The sequence below is a fragment of the Manis javanica genome, chromosome 10, assembly GCF_040802235.1.
Source record: "Manis javanica isolate MJ-LG chromosome 10, MJ_LKY, whole genome shotgun sequence".
Lineage (NCBI taxonomy): Eukaryota > Metazoa > Chordata > Mammalia > Pholidota > Manidae > Manis > Manis javanica.
In genome coordinates this window covers 109,177,015-109,194,986 of record NC_133165.1, presented here as the reverse complement: position 1 = coordinate 109,194,986, position 17,972 = coordinate 109,177,015, and the positions used below count along the sequence as shown (strand labels likewise).

Below are 17,972 nucleotides of genomic sequence, written 5' to 3'. Positions count from 1 at the left end.
TAGCTTGATCAAGGAGGCTCAAATTATATAATCAGGGCTTACTTTCCTGTACCTCTTTGCTCTGTCTTTTGCTGTTTGGTTTATTCTCTGGAGGTGACTCTCAGGGCTTCATTTTTCTAGGTTCAAGTTTAGCAGAAGGCCAAGTGTCTGCCTGGGCAAAGTTCTAATTAAGGTTTACTCTGATTGGACCAGTTAGGTCTTAGGCCCTCCCCCTTCAACCAATCATACTTGTCAGGTGGATGCTGTGCTCTGACTGGCTAGGCCTGGACCACATGCCTTGCTAGACTGGGAGTGGAGGCAATCCCATCAAAACCAGGCACACTAGGGTTGAGGGGCTGTTCCCAAATGGAGACTGAGAGCATTGCTGGAATTTGGGGATATGGATGTTAGGCAGCCAGAAACCCCCACCTCTGCTACTGGAGATCACAGGGAAGTATCCCAGCAAGCATGAAGCAAAGGCAAGTGTCTTTACAAGAGAGATGGCACTGTTGTGAGGGCTTCAGGAATTCATCCATGAAGAACACCCGTCCTTGCTGTGGAGTCAGCCCCACCTTGATGTTTGCTAATTCACAAATGCCAGTCTTTCCGCTCCTAGGAGCCATCACTCTTCTCTATCTAAACTTCATCCATTCATCCAACATGTATTTACTGAGTGCCTACTTTGTACCAAGCACTGTTCTAGGAGTGGGACTGCAGTGGTGCACAGGAGTTCCTGCCCTTGGAGGGCTGACACCTTAGAGAGGCTGAAATTAAGGAATAAAGAAAGAGATACAAGACTCCATCCCCGGCAACACAGAAGTCCCCCAGTTCCCAGCCAAGGAAATGCTTGGGGTTTCCATTTTCTGCTCATCCAGATCTCCCAGCCTCCCAGGAGTCCTGAAGTCCCATGGCAGGACCTTCCAGCTCACTGGCTTCCCAGGTCTCCACTCTCTTGAAAGACCCTGGGTCCAGGGGCAAAGCCCCATGGCATTTTTAGTTTCAGCTCAGACAGGCCATTATATTTTTAAAGTTACTTCCCCTCTAAAACAACCCCCTCCTATTAAAACCCAAACATGCATGACACAATCACAGATGGGGGTGGGGCAGACCCCACACCCTAATACACTTGGTGCTGCAAAGCCCTGAGGTGTTCCCTCCAGTCCACCAGAGTCTGAGGGGAGGCTTTCTGTCTCCTGCTCTTACTAGGCCTTGGGATAAATTTGGGACCCCTTCCAGTGGCTCAAGACGCCTGCCCACATTCTGTCTCCCTCTCTCCTCCTATACTCACACCTCCACCATCAGACTGGACCCTCATTTCCTCAAAGCCACCCTCATGCGTCTCTCACCAAGCCCTCTGCCTCGCCGCCGCTCTAGACCTCGAATAGTTTCCTCATCTCCTTGAACTTCCCTTCATGCCAAGAGTGGGCTGGGGGCCTCTGTCAAGTGTCTCTTGCTCAGTGGACACAGTCCTTGCTTTATACCAATAATAACAACAGTAGATCAACTCTCTCACTGTTGTGTGGTCTCACATATTATCTCATTTAAGGCTCCTAGTAGCCTCCCAGTGCAGGGACCTGCAGTTCATTTGGCAGGGAAGGAAATAGGGGCGCAGGAGGAGACAGGTGTTTGAGTTCACCTCACGAAGGGAGACAGTACTTTTCCACCCTCTGCCACTACTCCATCCTCCTTGCTATCAGCATGCTGGTTTTGTACAGATTGGCTGTGTATCTAGTCCCAGACCCAAGTACTTGTTTTCCCAGCCTGCTTTGCAGCTGGGGTCCCAAAGTCACATGTTCTGACAAGACTTACGTGTTAGTCAGTGGGAGAGGCGGCTTCTGTAAAAGTTTTGTTTTCTTCCATAAAAAATGATAGACCCAGCTGATGCTGCCCTTTGTCCTGTCCCCCTTCCCTGAAGAATACTGATGATGTGTCTGGAGCTGCAGCAGCCATTTATGAAGTTGAAACCACAAGCATGAAGAGAACAAGCTAACTTGCTCAGAATGGCGGAGCAGGAAGATAAAAGGAGTCTAGATCCTTGACAACTTTGGTTGGCAGCTGAACCAATGCCAATGGCCACTTTGTTAGGAACAAAGTGAAAAATGAACTCCCCTATTTATTTATGTCACTGTTGGTCAGGCCTCTGTTACTGATAGCTGACAGCATTTGTAACTGAAATCTTAGGACTCCTGGCCCCATGCTGTTTCCTCTGTATCATTGTGTCCAGCAGTCACTGGGTGAGTCACTTGCTACTGCTCTGCAAAGTGGCTACGGACCAGAGGCCCTTAGATAGGACAGAGAAACTTTGAGGGAAGTTGTTGAGGAGACGGTTTCAAAACAGGAAGAAGTGCTGGTCATGGGCAGGAGCTGATGATGTGTGATGCTCACTCGCTTGACAGCAACCACTCCCGAGCCTCCACCTAGTGTCAGGCCCAGGCTGGGCATCAGGTGCAGATGCATTAGACTTACTGCCTTGCAATGAAATCATTGCCTGGCGGACAAGGAAAGCAACTGTCAGATGAGACTACTTTATTTGGGGCTCCGGGTCTCACAGCCTTTCAGCTCCTTTTTCCTTCTTGCATCAAAGAACCTGGGGATCCCCCTGGCTCCTCCCATTCCATCCCCCAGCATTCATTGGTCACCAGGACTGGAATATTTGGCCTCCCCATGTGTTAGACATGCTCCCTTATCTAGCCCATGGTCATTCCCTGCTGTAGGTCTTGCATCTCTACCCTGGACAGTAACTACAGCCTCCTCACTGGCCTCCCTGCCTCCACTCTCTCTGTTTATGCTCCAACCTCCACCACACAGCCTGGGGGATCTTCCTCATTTACAAAAAATTATACCTCTTAGATACTGCCATGTATACTTATTGCCTTTAAAATGCTTATACAACCATTGATTCATTTAATCATCTAAGCATTTAGCAAATAGTTCTTGAAACTGTGTGCCAAACGGGGTTTGAGGGTGATTCAAGCATGAGCATGCTCCTGGGAGGCCACAGCCCAGCAGAGAGGCTGCCAGGCCAGCATAGAGTCCAGGGAAATGTACCCTCTGCTTGGATGGCTTGCTGTGACCCTAGCAAGTACCTGACACCTAATAGATGCTGGATAGAGGTATGCTGTTTATATAAATTGATAAGCAGATGGAAAGTGGACTTAAATGGAAAGAGACACCCAACCCTTCCACTGACCCAGGTGAGCCAAGCCTTCCAGTCATTCTTGCCAAGGCACCAGTCATGCGTATGAGGCATCTTGGATGGGCCACCCCAGTCAAGTCCCCAGATGACTGCAGCCCCAGGCAACACCATGTGGAGCAGAAGAGTCACCCAAATGAGCCCAGCCAACTTGCAGGATCATGAGAGATAATGAAGTGGCATACTGAAACAATGACTTTTCTGGGGCTAAAGCCCCTTGCTATTTCTTTGTTTGACCTCTTTTTGGCATCTTTTTCCTACCCTTTTACTCCCCTACTGCCTAATAAATATTTACCTCTAGGGAGAGCTGATTCCACCCAGGTCTCATGGGATATGGCTCTGGGGAGGAAGACAGAGATCTAGGATGTTTCTAGAAGACTTCTGAAGACCTCAAGGGAAGTGGAATGATGGGCAGTCTCCAGTGTGATCTGAAGTTCAGTTCAATTAGTTCCCATTTTCTACCCATGGGCTCCATGCCAAGTTGTCCCTGGAGGTGCAGAGAGGGGTAAGACAAAACCCTCTGCTTACTTAGAAGCCAGTGCGAGACAGAAGTGTAAATCAACACTTGCCATGAGCTTTAATCAGCAAATCATGGAAGCGCATTTAATAGAGAAAGGAAGAGACTGGTCTCAAGGTGCCAGGGTAGAGTGTTTCTATCCTGCCCTCTTGCTGAAAAGCAGCTGTGACAATAAGGAGAACATGAAACAGAAACACAAACTCCATCTTCAAAGAAACCAGGAGACACCTGTGACCCCAAACCACAGCACACAAGTGCAGACAGCAGATGGAGGGGTAGTAAATGATTTAACAGAGCCAGGAAAGGCAAACCCGAGTGCCTGCTGTTCTGTGGTGGGGCGGGGTGGAGGGGCGACGAGACAGAGAAATGCAAACTGACTGGCTTTGCAGAAGCCCAGGGAGGCTCTGAAGTAGGGGACCCAGACCACATATGGTGAGACAGGAGGCTAAAAACAGGGGGTTCTTTGCAAGTCTGTTTCAGGTCCTTCCCACTGCACTATACAGCCAGACAACCACCCCTCCCTAATCCGGGCAGGGAAGTACAGCCAGAGAGTTCTGGACCCAAAGACGCCAGCTACAGAGCAGGGGTGAGATGCCAGACTTATTACTGGTGATGTGGCAGATTTGATTATGCTTAATAGATAATCACTCCCTCTACCCCACACTCCAGGGGAGAAGCGTACTTCCCCACTGATGGCTATGTGAGCTGCTTTGGCCAATGGGATGTTAGCATATGTATCGCAAGGAGAGACTTGATATGTTTGCACCCTTGCACATGCTTTCTTGTACTGATAATGGAACATGCCCTGGTAAGCCCACTGGTTCCAAGAGTGTAAGAGAAATACGGAGCAGAGATGTCCTGCTGAACTGCAGATCTGCAGCTCAAAGCAGTATCTGCCTGGCCGAGCCCAGCCTCTATCACCCCATCCCAGCTGACCTGAAGTGCATTAAATGCTTGTTTTTGTGTGCCACAGAGATCTTTGGAGTTGTTTGTTACTCAGCGATAGTTGACTGATATAGAGGGATTCAGTGAATGTCTGAATACTGAACAGGGTCACTCCAGCCACCTCCCCTGGTCCAGTTCAGGAATGCTAGCACTCAGGCATGTACTCATCCTAGACAGAAAACTGTGGAACATCCCAGTGAAAGGTTTTTACAGATGCTGATACCTGGTGGCATTTGGATGTCCTTTACAGGGGATCCAGCTGTCCTTACAAAGATGTTCACTATTTTGCAAGCCCTGGCTTCCTGCATGGGCTCCCAGTTCAGCTTTTATTGCTTCATTCTGAAAAATGAATGGGTAACAAAAGATGACCATACAATTGAGGAAAGCTCTAACATGAAAGAGACCCAATCAAACAAATAGAAAAAATGAACTAGTAAGAAATAGAGACAATGTAGTGTTCAAAAGAAAATGTCAAAGAAACCCTAGTTGCTATCTTTCAAGAGATAAGGAAAGATATTATATCCACAAATAAATTCAGAAAGCTGTAACAAAGGAATAATCAGAAAATAGAGCAGAGCTCTTAGAACTTAAAAATATGTTAATTAAAATTTTTTAAAAATAGAAAAGTTGGACGAGAAAAAGTGAACAAAACAAGTGCCCAAACAAAAACATCCCAGAAGGTAGATAAGATGGTAAAAGTAAACAAAAAATTAAAGGATTATTCTAAGTGGTCAATAGTCAAATAATAGGAGTTCCAGAAGAAAACAATAGAAAAATCTTTCCCAGAATTGAAGAACACAAATCTTCAGATTAAAACAATTCACAGAATGCTCCAAATACTTGGTGCTAGGGTGGGAGGAGGGGACACATCCGAAATATTATGAAATTTCAGAAACTTAGGTATAAAGCAAAGATCCTAGAAGCACTGGAATAAGGAAAAAAACTACTTAAAGTTACACGCAATGGATTGAGAATAAGCATAGTGCTGGAAGCTAGAGATATGGACAGATGCCATCTACCATCTGAGTCAAAGTGATTCTCAACCCGGAATTCTATACCCAGCCATGCTATCAATAAGTATGAGAGGAGAATTAACTAGTTTCAAACATGCACACATTCTCAGGAAGTTACTGGAGGACGTATGCCAACAAAATAACAGAGTAAACCAGGATGATTCAATAAATGGGGTCTAACATGGGAAAAAATGAAGGGAATGTCTGATATGATGATGGTAGAGAGAGAATCTCAGGGTGTCAACTATACATGGGCAGAGAGGACAGCTGGGATAGATCTGAGGAGTTTAGGAATTTCCAAGAAAAAATTCTCACTGAGCTCAGCCCCTGGAAATTCCACTGAGGCTTTTATGAAGCCGTGGGAATATATGGAAATACTTGGTCCTAGAAAATTAAGATTAAAAAAAACACAAAAAACGTAACTAAGCAAATGCAAAAACAAAGCAATTATTAACTCCTGGCTAAGCAGGAAATAATATTTACATAATATTCATAATGGAAACACTGAATATGCCTTTAACAGGAAATTATATTATGCTGAGAGGATGGGGAGAAGGGATGAGAGTGTGTAAGAAATCTAAAATCCTCACCTACAATAATAGGAAATCAATAGATAATGGGTGAAACTTGGGAGTTAAGAGATTGAAAAACAAACCCAACCTTTAACAGGATGGAGATAAATACAAGGAGAAATAATCAGGAGGGTGGAATTGCTTCTGGGATATGGTGTGGGTCAGGGTCATGGGAGGACTGCTATTTTTTCATTTTAAGTCTTTTTGGCACTATTTGTTTTTAAAAACTTAGTTGTAAATAGTACTTTGATAATAATAAAAGCAAATTAAAAATAATTTGCATTCCAGAGAAGAACCAGAGGAGGGAGTGTCAGAGAATAGGAAGGCTTTGGAGCAGCTGATGCCTAAATCTGTTGCAGGATTAAGAGAGGGACAGGGAATTGTCTGTGCAAAGGGTATGGGGCATGTGTGAGGTTCAGACTGAAGGCCTTGATGCTGTAGAAAGAGAGTAAGAGGCACATGGGAAGGGAAGCAGGCATAAGCAGGTTACGAGGGGTACTCAGGCCACGGGTGGGATTGTGAATTTCATTCTACAGCAACAGGTGGCCCTGGGGGCTTGTCTCAAGGAGGAAGCAACTGCTGTGAGTTGCTTTTAACAGTCTCACTCTCCCTCCTGAGGGCAGAAACAGGGCAACCAACAAGAGGTGATGGTGGCTTGGCAGGAGGGAGCCCCAGAGTATGGAGGGCAGTGGTCAGGTTAGAAGGCTGAGTTTGAGCTGAAGCCGTAAGACTTGATGTTGGGGCAACGAGCTGACAGGCATTTCCTTCATTTGATCTTCACAAGAACTGTGCAACTAGGCGGGAAGGTGGACATTTTCCACTGAAGAAAAAAGTTCACAGAGTGGTTTCACAAAGTCGTGCTGCCCGGTCTCTTAGCCTGGTTCCCGGCACCACAGATGAGGAGTGGGAGGGTCACACTAACATGTAGCTTTCCGTGTCCCTGGGAGCTGCTGCGTAAAGGGGTTAACTAATTCTATCCTTGCAGCAGCCCTGTGCAGTAGGTACTGAAGATGAGGGACTGAGGCTCAGAGAGGTTAAGTCACATATCCAAGGTCACACAGCCAGTGAGTGGAGAAGCTAAGATTAAACCCCAGCAGGAGCCCCCAGGGGCTGTTAAACCAGAGGACACCCTTAACAGGGACTCCAGCGACAAAGCCACAGGGGCTAAGCTGTGAAGGTGTTTTGGCTCAACCCATTTCATTTGAGAGGACAGGCCTCAGCGTCAGTAGCCGAGGCCCCTACTCTGCACAGCGGTCAGCTCTTGCTGAGGTATTGTGGGAGAGAGGGGAGAGGTGGGGGCTCTGTCCTGGCTCTCAGGGATGGGTGCTCCTGGAAAACCACCTGTCCGACGGCACAGGCACCACTGTTGGTCCTGGTGGGCCCCCCAATCTGAGAGAGATGGCCCTAATTCTGTGGAGGCCAGGGTCTGATGGGGGAGACATACTGATGTCCTATCCCATGAAGACAGGCCAGGGGGTCCCTCTGGGGTACCAGGCACAGGTGACAGCACTGGCATGCCAGGTCCAGCTTGAGGTGAGAGGCTCTCATGCTCAAGGACCTCCAAGCCAGTCAGAGAGGGGCCACCCCACGGCCCCCAGACCCCAGTGGCCCCAGCTCCCCAGGGCCCACAGGTGTGGAGCCCCACTTCCTCTTTCTACCCTGCCACCCCCAGGAGGAGGAGCTGATCAGGGGCCCCAGGGGCCCTTCTGCTCAGGGCAGGTTCCTGGGTGGGGGTCGGTGTCTGGCTCAGGTCACACCTGCCCCCAGCCTGGAGCCCAGGACCCCTCCCCACCTCCAGCAGGCCTTCTGCAGATACCCTCCCGTCTCCTGCCACCCTGCCGCCAACTGTCCATCTATTGCTTTTTCTTCATTAGACATGCAGCAAATGCCACCTCATGCCAGGCTGGTGCCAGGCCTGGGGACGTGGTGGGACACACAAAGTCTGCCCTTCTGGAGCTCACAGCCCAGCACAGAAGACATGGAAATGAAAGTCTCATGGGCTTGGACTTGAGGCCTGTGGGAGACACTGGGAAGTGTGGGGGAGGGGCCTAGACCATGGAGGGGGGCCTCTAGGAGGAGGCGCCTTGCACGTAGGGGTGGGTGGGGTGTGTGAGGAGAGCACTCTGGCACAGCCCCTCAGGGAGAATTGGATTCCTGGTACTCCGAGGGCTACCACACACTAACCCTGGGGACCTCAGGACAATGCAGGTACAGCCCTCATCCTGAGGAATGGTTCGCTGTGGAAAGGCCCCTGGATGTGGTGCCTGGCACACAGTAGGTGCTCCACAAAGATGCATTTCCTTTCCTTCTCTGCCTGCTTCTCACCTTGCCCTCCTGAGAGAGGCTGTTTGCGTGGGCAGGAGCATACCTTTGGCACGAGGCCGCTTCTCCACTCATGGCACGTGTGACCGGAGCAACCTGGCCCCCGCTCTGAGCCCCAGCTTCCCCAAGTGCACACCAAATGCACTACTACTGCTCACCGTGCGGGCAAGGAAGCAAGGGGATGTGCGTGAAGCAGCCAGCTCGAGATGAGGGCTTAATAAAAATGGCTGGCATGACTGACTGACCCTTAGGGTTTGTAGTGCGCACATCGAAAGGGACGCTAGGAATGATCTTGTCTGACCTCCCCACCATCCAGTGAGGAAATTGAGGCCCAGAGAAGGGACACCCGGCCCACAGTCACATCCGTCAGCACAAGCGGGGGCACAGTGTCCTGGAGCAGCCAGGCCCCTGCTCAAGCCCCGGTCAGAGCATCTTAGGCCAGGGGTTGGCAAAGCTGGCCCAGGAGCCAGATCTGGCCCACTGCTTGGTTTTGTAGAGCCAGCCGGCTAAGAATGGATTTCCTAAATGACCATTTGCAATCATTTGACAGTAGGAAATACTAACTTTGAACTAAAATTAAGCGACCCCCCCCAGAGAATTCCACCCTTCCCTTGGCCCCAAAAGCCTGAAATATTTACTCTTCACCCTGTCCTTTCACTCCTCAGCCTGCACAGGGCTCTCCAGAATCAACCAGTCTCAGGACCAATGACCCCCCACCTGGCTTTCCTCTGTGGCTGTTGTCCATCTGTAGACAATGAGCCAGGAGAGCAGGACTGTGGACTCCCAACACAGTGCTCCCCCTGTGAGTGATCCAGCCCTCCCCTCGTTACTGCCCAGTCCCACATCTGCCTGGCCCGGGTCCCAGCTGTCATCCTGGGGGATGGGTGCCACCATGGCCTAGGGGGCGTCCAGATTCCCTGAGCACCACGCTCTTCTCTCCATCCCCCTGCGGGAGCCAAGGCCAGCGTGGGTGGCTGGGATCTCCGCAGTAATGGGGTTGGCCCCCCTTCCAGCCTCCCCTCCTAACCTGCGCCCCTCCTCCCTCACCCTGGCACCCGCTCCCCGGCCCCTCCCACACCCCCCTTCCTTGGCTCTCCGTGTCACCATCTGTGGCACAATCCTTCTCTGTCACTCTCCTGCCACCCCCTCCTCCTCCTTCCCGGCTCGCTGTCCCTGCCTCCCCATCTCTCCCTCTCGCCCCTTCTCCCGCTCTCTCTCCTGCTCCTTCTCTCCTGTCACGCAGTTCTCACCGCTCCCCCCCATTCTGGCTTCCACCCACTCACTGTCTTCTCTCTCTCTCCCTCCACCTCCGACCGACCCCCCTTTCCCCTCTATTTCTATTGGCGTCTCACAGTTCCCCGCTTCCCTTCTCTCTTCCTTGGGAGGCGTCTCTCTCCCTCTCCCCACCCCCCAGCTCCTGCCTGCAGACCCCCCATCTGGGCCCCTGCCTGCCGCCTCCCCAGGACGTGTCCTGGAAATGGAGGGTGATGTACCAGGCGCCCGTGGGAAGTCAGGGCTGGAGGCCAGAGAGAGGCTCTGTGGGCAGAAGTGGCCGCCGCGAGCCTAGGAGGGGGCCTGGGCCCACAAGCGGTCTAGAAGTGGGCACTGTGTGGGGACCCTGGCTAAGGGGTGCTCTGGGGGCACCTGGGCACTGGGCAGGAAGAGGGGCAGCAGAATGATAACTGGCTTGGCGGCGAGAAGGGAAGCTGTCACCCAGTGGGCAGGTAAGGAGGCTGGGGCCTGGGTGGGGACCTGGACAGTGGGGTGCTGGAGCCCACCCTCTGCTCAGGATGTACTTGGGAGGCTGGGGCTGGAGGCCCAGGGAGAAGGAGGCCTTCCTGTGCCCTCTTGGTGGGCTGTGGGGGTTTGGGGAATGTTGATCTTGGAATCTCAGGCCATAATTCTAGAATCTGGGAGCTACAGAAGAGCAGAATGTCAGAGCCGGAAGAAACCAGATGCGGCATGTTGTTCGGCCTCCTCAGCTTCCGTGCCAGCTTCCTGGGCTGCCCCTCTGTGCTGGGCACTGTGCTCAGCACACTCCCATTTAATCTTTACAACAACTCTGGGATGTGGGTACTCCTGTCTTCATTTTAATAGGAAGAAACACATCTCCAGAGATGGGAAGGGACTTGCCCAAGGTCACCCAGTAATTTGGCATTATCACTCCATGGGAGGTCCCAAGCCTCCAATCTAGGGCTTGTGGGGTGAGTTCCTGGGGATCAGACCCCCGCTGTGGGGTGGGAGTTGGTCAGTGTGACTAGCACAATCCGGGGCTCTCTGGGGGAGGCCCAGGGTAGCAGAGGTCAAGCAGAACGCAGAGTCAGCCAAGGGCATCAGCCTGCATGGTTCAGGGCTGCCCAGCCCTTGGTTTCTCGCAGCCTGAGGCCTTCGGGGAAGCCGGCAGGGCCAGGAGGTACTGATTATTTAGGAACAGACAGAACTGGATTTGAATTCTGGCCTCCCACTCGCTAGCTGGGTGACTTTGTACAAGTTACTAAACTTCAACTCTCTGAGCCTCAACTTCCTCCTCTTCAAAAACCTTTCCTCCTGGGTTTTGTGAGGATTTCATGATGTGAGTTTGACGCCTCTGCCCAGGAGGAACACTCCACCGTGCTCAGAGCCCTGCTTGCTGAATTCCTGGGTTTGTTCTTATTTGCCAGAGTTCCAAGGACTGGGCCAGGGGCTGAGGCTAAAGAAGTTAATAGCTCTGGGCCCCTGTACCCAGGAGCTGGCTCTCCAGAGGGAAAAGGTGGGAGACAGATGGAAAATACCTGGGGTGTCTGGCCAACCTGAGGGGCCATCCTGAATTACTGTGTGGCCCAGGGCAGCCACTCACCCTCTCTGGGCCTCTGTCCCCACCCAAATAGTTATCTGAGGAGTCCGCCCCCAGCTTTCAGGCAAGCTTGTGCCAAAGATAAACCAGACAGGGAGGAAAAGGCCCTCCTCCCCGAGGATGAACTAGATCAACGCACAGGATTCCAGCTCCTTAAAGACAAGGCAGGACCCAAATTGCAGGTCTGGCTTATGCCTGCGGAAAGCTTAATTTCCCAGCTTCTGGCAGCCTGCCTGTTAAACTGACAGGGAAGATGGGCCCAAATAAGGGTGGAAGCAGGGCATCTCGGTTGAGGGGCAGCCAGGAGCTTTGGGAGGGGCTGTTTCATCCTCTGGCACTAAGGCAGGGCCGGGCTGGGTACACTGCGTCCCTCCAGGGCACATGTGCCTATGGGAGGGCACGTGTGTGCCTAGGAGGGGGGCTCTTCCCAGAGCTCAGCCCAGGCTTCCCTGCGGGCATCTGTCCCTGAAGCCTGGAAACTGGGTTGGCCCAGCTCATTGCCCCTTTCTTGGGAGCCTGGCTCTCCCCTTCCTCCAACAGCCCTAGGTTGTGATTGGCTGCCTGTGCTATACAGAGGATGTGGGCACAGGGAGGGAGGAGGCCTGGCAGGAAGCCAAGACTCCGAGGTTCCAGAGTCCATAGTTCCAGGTCTAAGGAGGGCCACTTCCAGCATTCTGGAATTCTGACCTTCTCTGATTCAACGGCATGGAGTCTAAAAATCTATGACTCTACAAATCAGTTCTAAGAATCTAAAGTTCTATTTTTAGGCTTCTAAGATTCTAGGGGTTTGAATCTATGATCCTAATAGTTCAAGGGCCTGAGGAACAGCAAGGGGAGCTCAGAACAGGCCAGTGGCGGAGCTGGGTGCCAGCTGGGTACTCTGACCAGCTGTGATGATTACGCAAGTGCCTCCTCCAGTCCAGCCTCAGTCTGCCGTCCTGTGAAATGGAAGGGGGTGGGGTGGGCTCAAGGGTCCTGCCAGCTCTGCCCTTCCTAGCTGTGTGACCAGAGCACATGGCTTCACTTTTGTTCCCTGTCTGTGTGGTGGGGACAGCGTAGTGCCTTCCCTGTCAGATCCCTCTGGATGCTGCACATCACCAGCTTCCCCTGCAACCTGGCAGCTAGGGCCAGCGACAAGGAGCTGGCAGCACTGTGACCACTGTCCGTTAGTGCCACTGTCGCAGGCTCAGGAGGGCTGATGAGGGCCCAGGGTGAGGACAGGTTGGGGGGCTCCCCCAGGGCCTGGAGGAGCAGGAAAAGGTGCAACTGGGGCAGCATAAGGAGGAGTCATGGCCAAGGGGCTCATTGCCATTTTCGGCATCACCAGCCTGTTTCGGAGCCCTTGGAAGCCGCAGGTCCTTGTGCAGGGGGAGCAGGCATGCCACCCACCCAGAAGTCTTTGCTCCAAGTTGGGGTACCTCCCCTTTGCAGGAGCTTTGCCTCTTGAAAGTAGTGTCTGGAGAGGGCCCACAGGAGGGGGTTCGGACCCAGCGCTGGGTCAGAGGGAGGACACTGGAGGGAGGGCCCCTCCTCTGAGAGCTTGCTTTCTCCCTCGGGACTTTCTGCAGGGAGTCAGGAGCCAGCGGGGAACCAGGGGACCTGGACTCCAGGCAGGATCATTAGGAAGGAGGGGTGGGCGTAGGCTGTGGCCCCAGAGGAGGCTCCAGCTTTCAGCCTTGGCCTCTAACTGGGCCTTCTGAAGCCAGGAAGTCCTGCTGGGGGAGGCCAGCAGATCCTGTGGTGGGTGGCCTTTCCAGTAGGGCCTGAATTTCCACTATCAACAATCCATTCCCACTTCATGCTAAGTATTGATCACTCAGGATTCCTCTGATTCATTCAATGTGTCAAACACTGATGCAGAGCTTGTGCTCATGTGAAAGTGAGCAGGGAAAAGTTCAAAGGCAAGTAAAAGCGTCCCCACCCTGAGAGAGAGTCATGTCTGGCCAGGGAGCCAGAAGAGGCCTAGCTCCTTATAATTACCGGGAGAGGTGGTAAGAAAAGTCAATGGAGCTGCTCTTGGGCAAGCTCTTATTCATCCTTCAAGACCCACATGAAATGCCCTCTTCCTGGGGAAGCCTGCCTCACTGGCACAGGGTGGGGAGGTGGCTGCTCAGGTACCCACCTCCAGTATGTAGCCAATTTCTCCACAAGAAAGCAGGGGCCCTAGCCTCCCACCCTGCAGGTTCACAGGGCCTTTGTGGGGGTGCAGTGGGCTGGGCTGGGCTGAGAGGGTCCCCAAGGGTTCTGACCCCAGGGGAGGGGACACCCTGTGTCTGTGGTTCTTAATTCCATTTGGAATCTGAGGAATCTGATGAAAGCTCTTGGGTGGGGGGGGCTCTGTTCAAAAAATACACACACACATTAACTTTCACCAGAGTTTTGAGGGTTCACAGATCCTCTGAAGCTTATCTAGAGACCCACCTTCCAGGTTGAGGACCTATGATATGCAACCATATTTTTCAAATGTCGAGATGTTTTGGTGGCTGATAGTGTCTGTTCAGGCTGCCGTAACGGAATGCCACAAGTTGACTGGGTGGCAAATAAACAACAGAAATTTTTTGTTTCTCACCGTTCTGGAAGCTGGGAGTCCGAGCACAAGGTGCCAGCACGGTCACTCTCTGCTAAGGGTCCTCTTCAGAGCTGTTGCCTTCTCACTGTGTCCCAGCATGGAGGGAGGGGCAAGGAAGCCCTCGGGAGCTTCTTTATAAGGGCACTGATCCCAATCCTGGGGATTCTTCCCTCATGATCTAATCACCCCCCAGGGGCCCAACCTCCAAGTACCATCATCTTTGGGAGTTCGGATTTCAACATATGAATTTAGTGAAGGACACATTTAGTCTGTCACAGTGGGTGATCCACGTGGGGCTCTGCCAACTGGGGCATTGTATGTGGAAAGGGCAAGCATTGCTTTATGGCATGGGTTGCAATGTAAAATGCAATGGTGTCAAAATGTTTGAAAAACACTGGCATAGAGGAAAGGGCCTTTGTCATCATGGCTGATTGAATGACCCATTCATCCCTACATTGGCGTTTGGGAGCACTCACCCTGCACACAGATGAAGGGATACAGTGGTGCACAGGCCAGCACTGGTGCCTGCCCTTTGGAGCCAGGCAAGCCCACATCCCACGCCATACATGGGCTGTGTGATACATGGCGGTCACTCTACCTCTCTGAGACTCATGTGAGAAGTGAGAATGTCCAGCTGGCCCACCTTGCCAGCCTGGGCAGACTGAGCTGGTGCATGTCACACCTGGCCAGGCACCCAGTAAGCCTCCAAGTTCAGTGTGATGGGGTAGGGGCAGTGGAGAGAAAGCTATCTTCTGATGGAGCTCTGTCCTTCCTCCCCTAGGCCAGTAGCTGACTGCTGACTGCCCTCCCCTCAGCCATGGACACGCCTTCATTGGTGCCCATGACCTTGGAATCTGGGAATGCCTCCTCCACCTGGCTCCTGGCTGCCACCCTGGGAAACGTGTCAGGGGACCCCAGTGCAGCAGGGCTGGCTGTCAGTGGCGTCCTCATCCCACTCGTCTACCTGGTCGTGTGCGTGGTGGGCCTGCTGGGCAACTCTCTGGTCATCTACGTGGTCCTGAGACACACGGCCAGCCCATCGGTCACCAATGTCTACATCCTCAACCTGGCACTGGCTGATGAGCTCTTCATGCTGGGGCTGCCCTTCCTGGCTGCCCAGAACGCCCTGTCCTACTGGCCCTTCGGCTCCCTCATGTGCCGCTTGGTCATGGCCGTGGATGGCATCAACCAGTTCACCAGCATCTTCTGCCTCACGGTCATGAGTGTGGATCGCTACCTGGCAGTGGTACATCCCACCCGCTCAGCCCGCTGGCGCACGGCGCCCGTGGCTCGCACGGTCAGCGCGGCTGTCTGGGTGGCCTCAGCCGTGGTGGTGCTGCCTGTGGTGGTCTTCTCTGGTGTGCCCCATGGCATGAGCACCTGCCACATGCAGTGGCCCGAGCCGGCAGCGGCCTGGCGTGCCGGCTTCATCATCTACACAGCCGTGCTAGGCTTCTTCGGGCCGCTGCTGGTCATCTGCCTCTGCTACCTGCTCATCGTGGTGAAGGTGCGCTCAGCGGGGCGGAGGGTGCAGGCACCCTTGAGCCAGCGGCGGAGGCGCTCCGAGCGCAGGGTCACGCGCATGGTAGTGGCCGTGGTGGCACTCTTCGTCCTCTGCTGGATGCCCTTCTACGTGCTCAATATCATCAACGTGGTGCGCCCACTGCCCGAGGAGCCTGCCTTCTTTGGCCTCTACTTCCTGGTGGTGGCACTGCCCTATGCCAACAGCTGTGCCAATCCCATCCTTTATGGCTTCCTCTCCTACCGCTTCAAACAAGGCTTCCGCAGGGTCCTGCTGCGGCCTTCCCGCCGCGTGCGCAGCCAGGAGCCTCCCGTGGGGCCTCTGGAGAAGACTGGAGAGGATGAGGATGAGGATGGGGAGGAAGACAGGGAGGAGGGGAGTGGAAAGCAGGGACAAGGGGAGGAGATGAATGGCCAGGTCAGCCAGATCTCCCGGCCTGGCACCAGCGCACCAGAGCGGCCACTCAGCCGCACGGCCAGCAAGGAGCAGCAGTTTCTACCCCAAGAGGCCTCAGCTGGGGAGAAGTCAAGCACCCTGCACATCAGCTATCTGTAGGGGCCTGCAGAGGGCCAGGGTGGCCAGAGGATGAGGCAGAAGCTGTGGGTGCACCTAGGAACTTCTGCCCATGGTGTCAGTGGCTCATGGTGGGCTCTGATCCCATTGCTGCTGAGACTTGCTGTGTGGCCTTGAATAGGTCACTTCCCCTCTCTGGGCCCCCTGTTCTCTTCTGTGACTTAGGGGTAGGGGTGACCAGCCTAGATGAGGTCTGTCAGGTGAGAGGCCTGGAGTGCTATCACCACTGGGATGTCCTTCCTACGTGGGACCCAGGTTAAGGGGAAAGGTGCAGACCGGCTTTCCTCCTCGGAGACAGAGCGTCCTGGCGGGTCAGCCTGAGTCTTGGACCTTAGAGGGATAAACAAAGGCCTGAGTTTCCTGGGCTCAGAGTCAGGTTCACAGGAGAGGGGCCGGGGCCGGGAAGGTCCCCCTAGTGGGGTGGGAAGGAGGGTGGGAGGCCCAGGCTGCCGCAAGGCCGTGGCTCAGCCCTTTTCTTTTCTGGGGCTCAGGCCTCACCTGCTGAACCCCTGGCCCAAACAGTCAGGGCTGGGACCCCTGTGCTCTAGACATGATGAGAGGAGATAGATTTCCCAGGAAATTTCCAGCTTCAGGGTCCCTTACTGCCTGGGCCTTTCTGAGGCCCTGCATCTAATTTTTATCTGTACTTTTATATTTCTTTTCTTAAAGAGTGACCCCAAATTGCATAAGCTTAGGCCACCCAAAGCCTAGCTCAATCCTACAGTGTCCTGTGGTTGCAGGTGGGTGGCCCTGGGTCTTTGACAGGGCCACGCAGCCCTGGCCTTCCCTTCCCAGAGGGCCAGGTAGACTGGCGTGGAAAGTGTCTAAACAGCACAGCCCGGAGGAGGACGAGGACGGTGGTGGGGGGCGGAGGTCAGAAGCGGCCGTGACCCGGGTGCCCCCCCCACCGGTCCCTCTGCGCTGAGCGTAGTTGCGGCGTCCATGGAACTGGGTTGCTCCTGCCTGGCCTCTTCAGTCTCAAGGATGCACGTGTGATCAGGACAGGAAAGCAAACGCTCAGGAAGGTAGGGGCCAGCCCCCTGGAGGGCCTGGTAAGGAAGCCTGGACCTTGGTGGGGGCCTGGGGACAGAGCTGAGAAGCAGGGCCTGGGGCCTGAGGAGCAGGCCTCCCTGTTTTCTGCATTCCTGGGGCTACAGTTTAGGAGACCCAGGAAAGGTAAGGCAGTAAAAGGCCGCTGTCCAGGGCTGGACTCCCAGCCAGAGATGAGTGAACCGGCCCCACGGAGAGTGGAACCTCAGGTTACATCCCCAAACCCTCCACCCCGCAGGAGGGGGGGGGCATCCTCAGGGAAAGCATGTGAACCATGAGCTGTGGGACCCAGATAGCCAACCCTCCTCAGGATCCTAGCTTTGACCTCTCTGGGCCTCAGTTTCCCCATAAGAAACTGGATGTAGTTGCCTGCCTCCTGGGATTTGGGGGAGGAAAATGAGTCATACTGGGTAGGCTGCCATGCATACTACAATGGGGGGCATGTGCAGAGGGACATACAGATTATATAGTGGAGGTAGCCTCCTGCCAGGCTTGGCCTACACCCTGTTCTCCATCAAGTAGCCTGTCTCCTGTCCTATCCTTGGGGGTGAGGACACTGCTGGAAGTGAGAAAGGGGGAGTTGGGGTAAGAAGCCAAAGATCAGGGAAGCAGGGCTTGTGGGGGAGAGGCGCCCTCTCATGGGGGAGCAAGTTCACAAAACCAGACTTTGTGTGGAGGCCGGGGGCCAGGCCCTCCTCCCTTGGGGAGGTTCTGGGGGTCTGAGGCAAGAGGGCCTCTGGCATTCCAGCATTCTTTGGCCAGCGCTGCCTTCCTGATTCCTGGGGCAGGTGAGCCTGTTCTGCAAGGGTGGCTGGAAGAACCCGTAGGGGAATTCTTTGCTGCTTCTGCCCTTAGCTCTTGTCAATAAAGACGGCAACACATGA

The 17,972-nt window shown here is 53.6% G+C and overlaps 1 protein-coding gene across 1 annotated transcript; it reads left to right on the top strand.

Moving 5' to 3' along the window:
- The first annotated feature begins 9,603 nt into the window (after positions 1–9,603).
- Positions 9,604–17,972, top strand: SSTR3 (somatostatin receptor 3). The gene is made up of 2 exons (XM_017653043.3): positions 9,604–10,265; positions 14,725–17,972. The coding sequence occupies exon 2, from the start codon at positions 14,761–14,763 to the stop codon at positions 16,018–16,020; it is 1,260 nt and encodes a 419-aa protein (XP_017508532.2). The 5' UTR covers positions 9,604–10,265; positions 14,725–14,760; the 3' UTR covers positions 16,021–17,972.

Bases quoted from the DNA above. Each gene is read 5' to 3' on its own strand.
- SSTR3 (XM_017653043.3), top strand. From the start codon at position 14,761: ATGGACACGCCTTCATTGGTGCCCATGACCTTGGAATCTGGGAATGCC.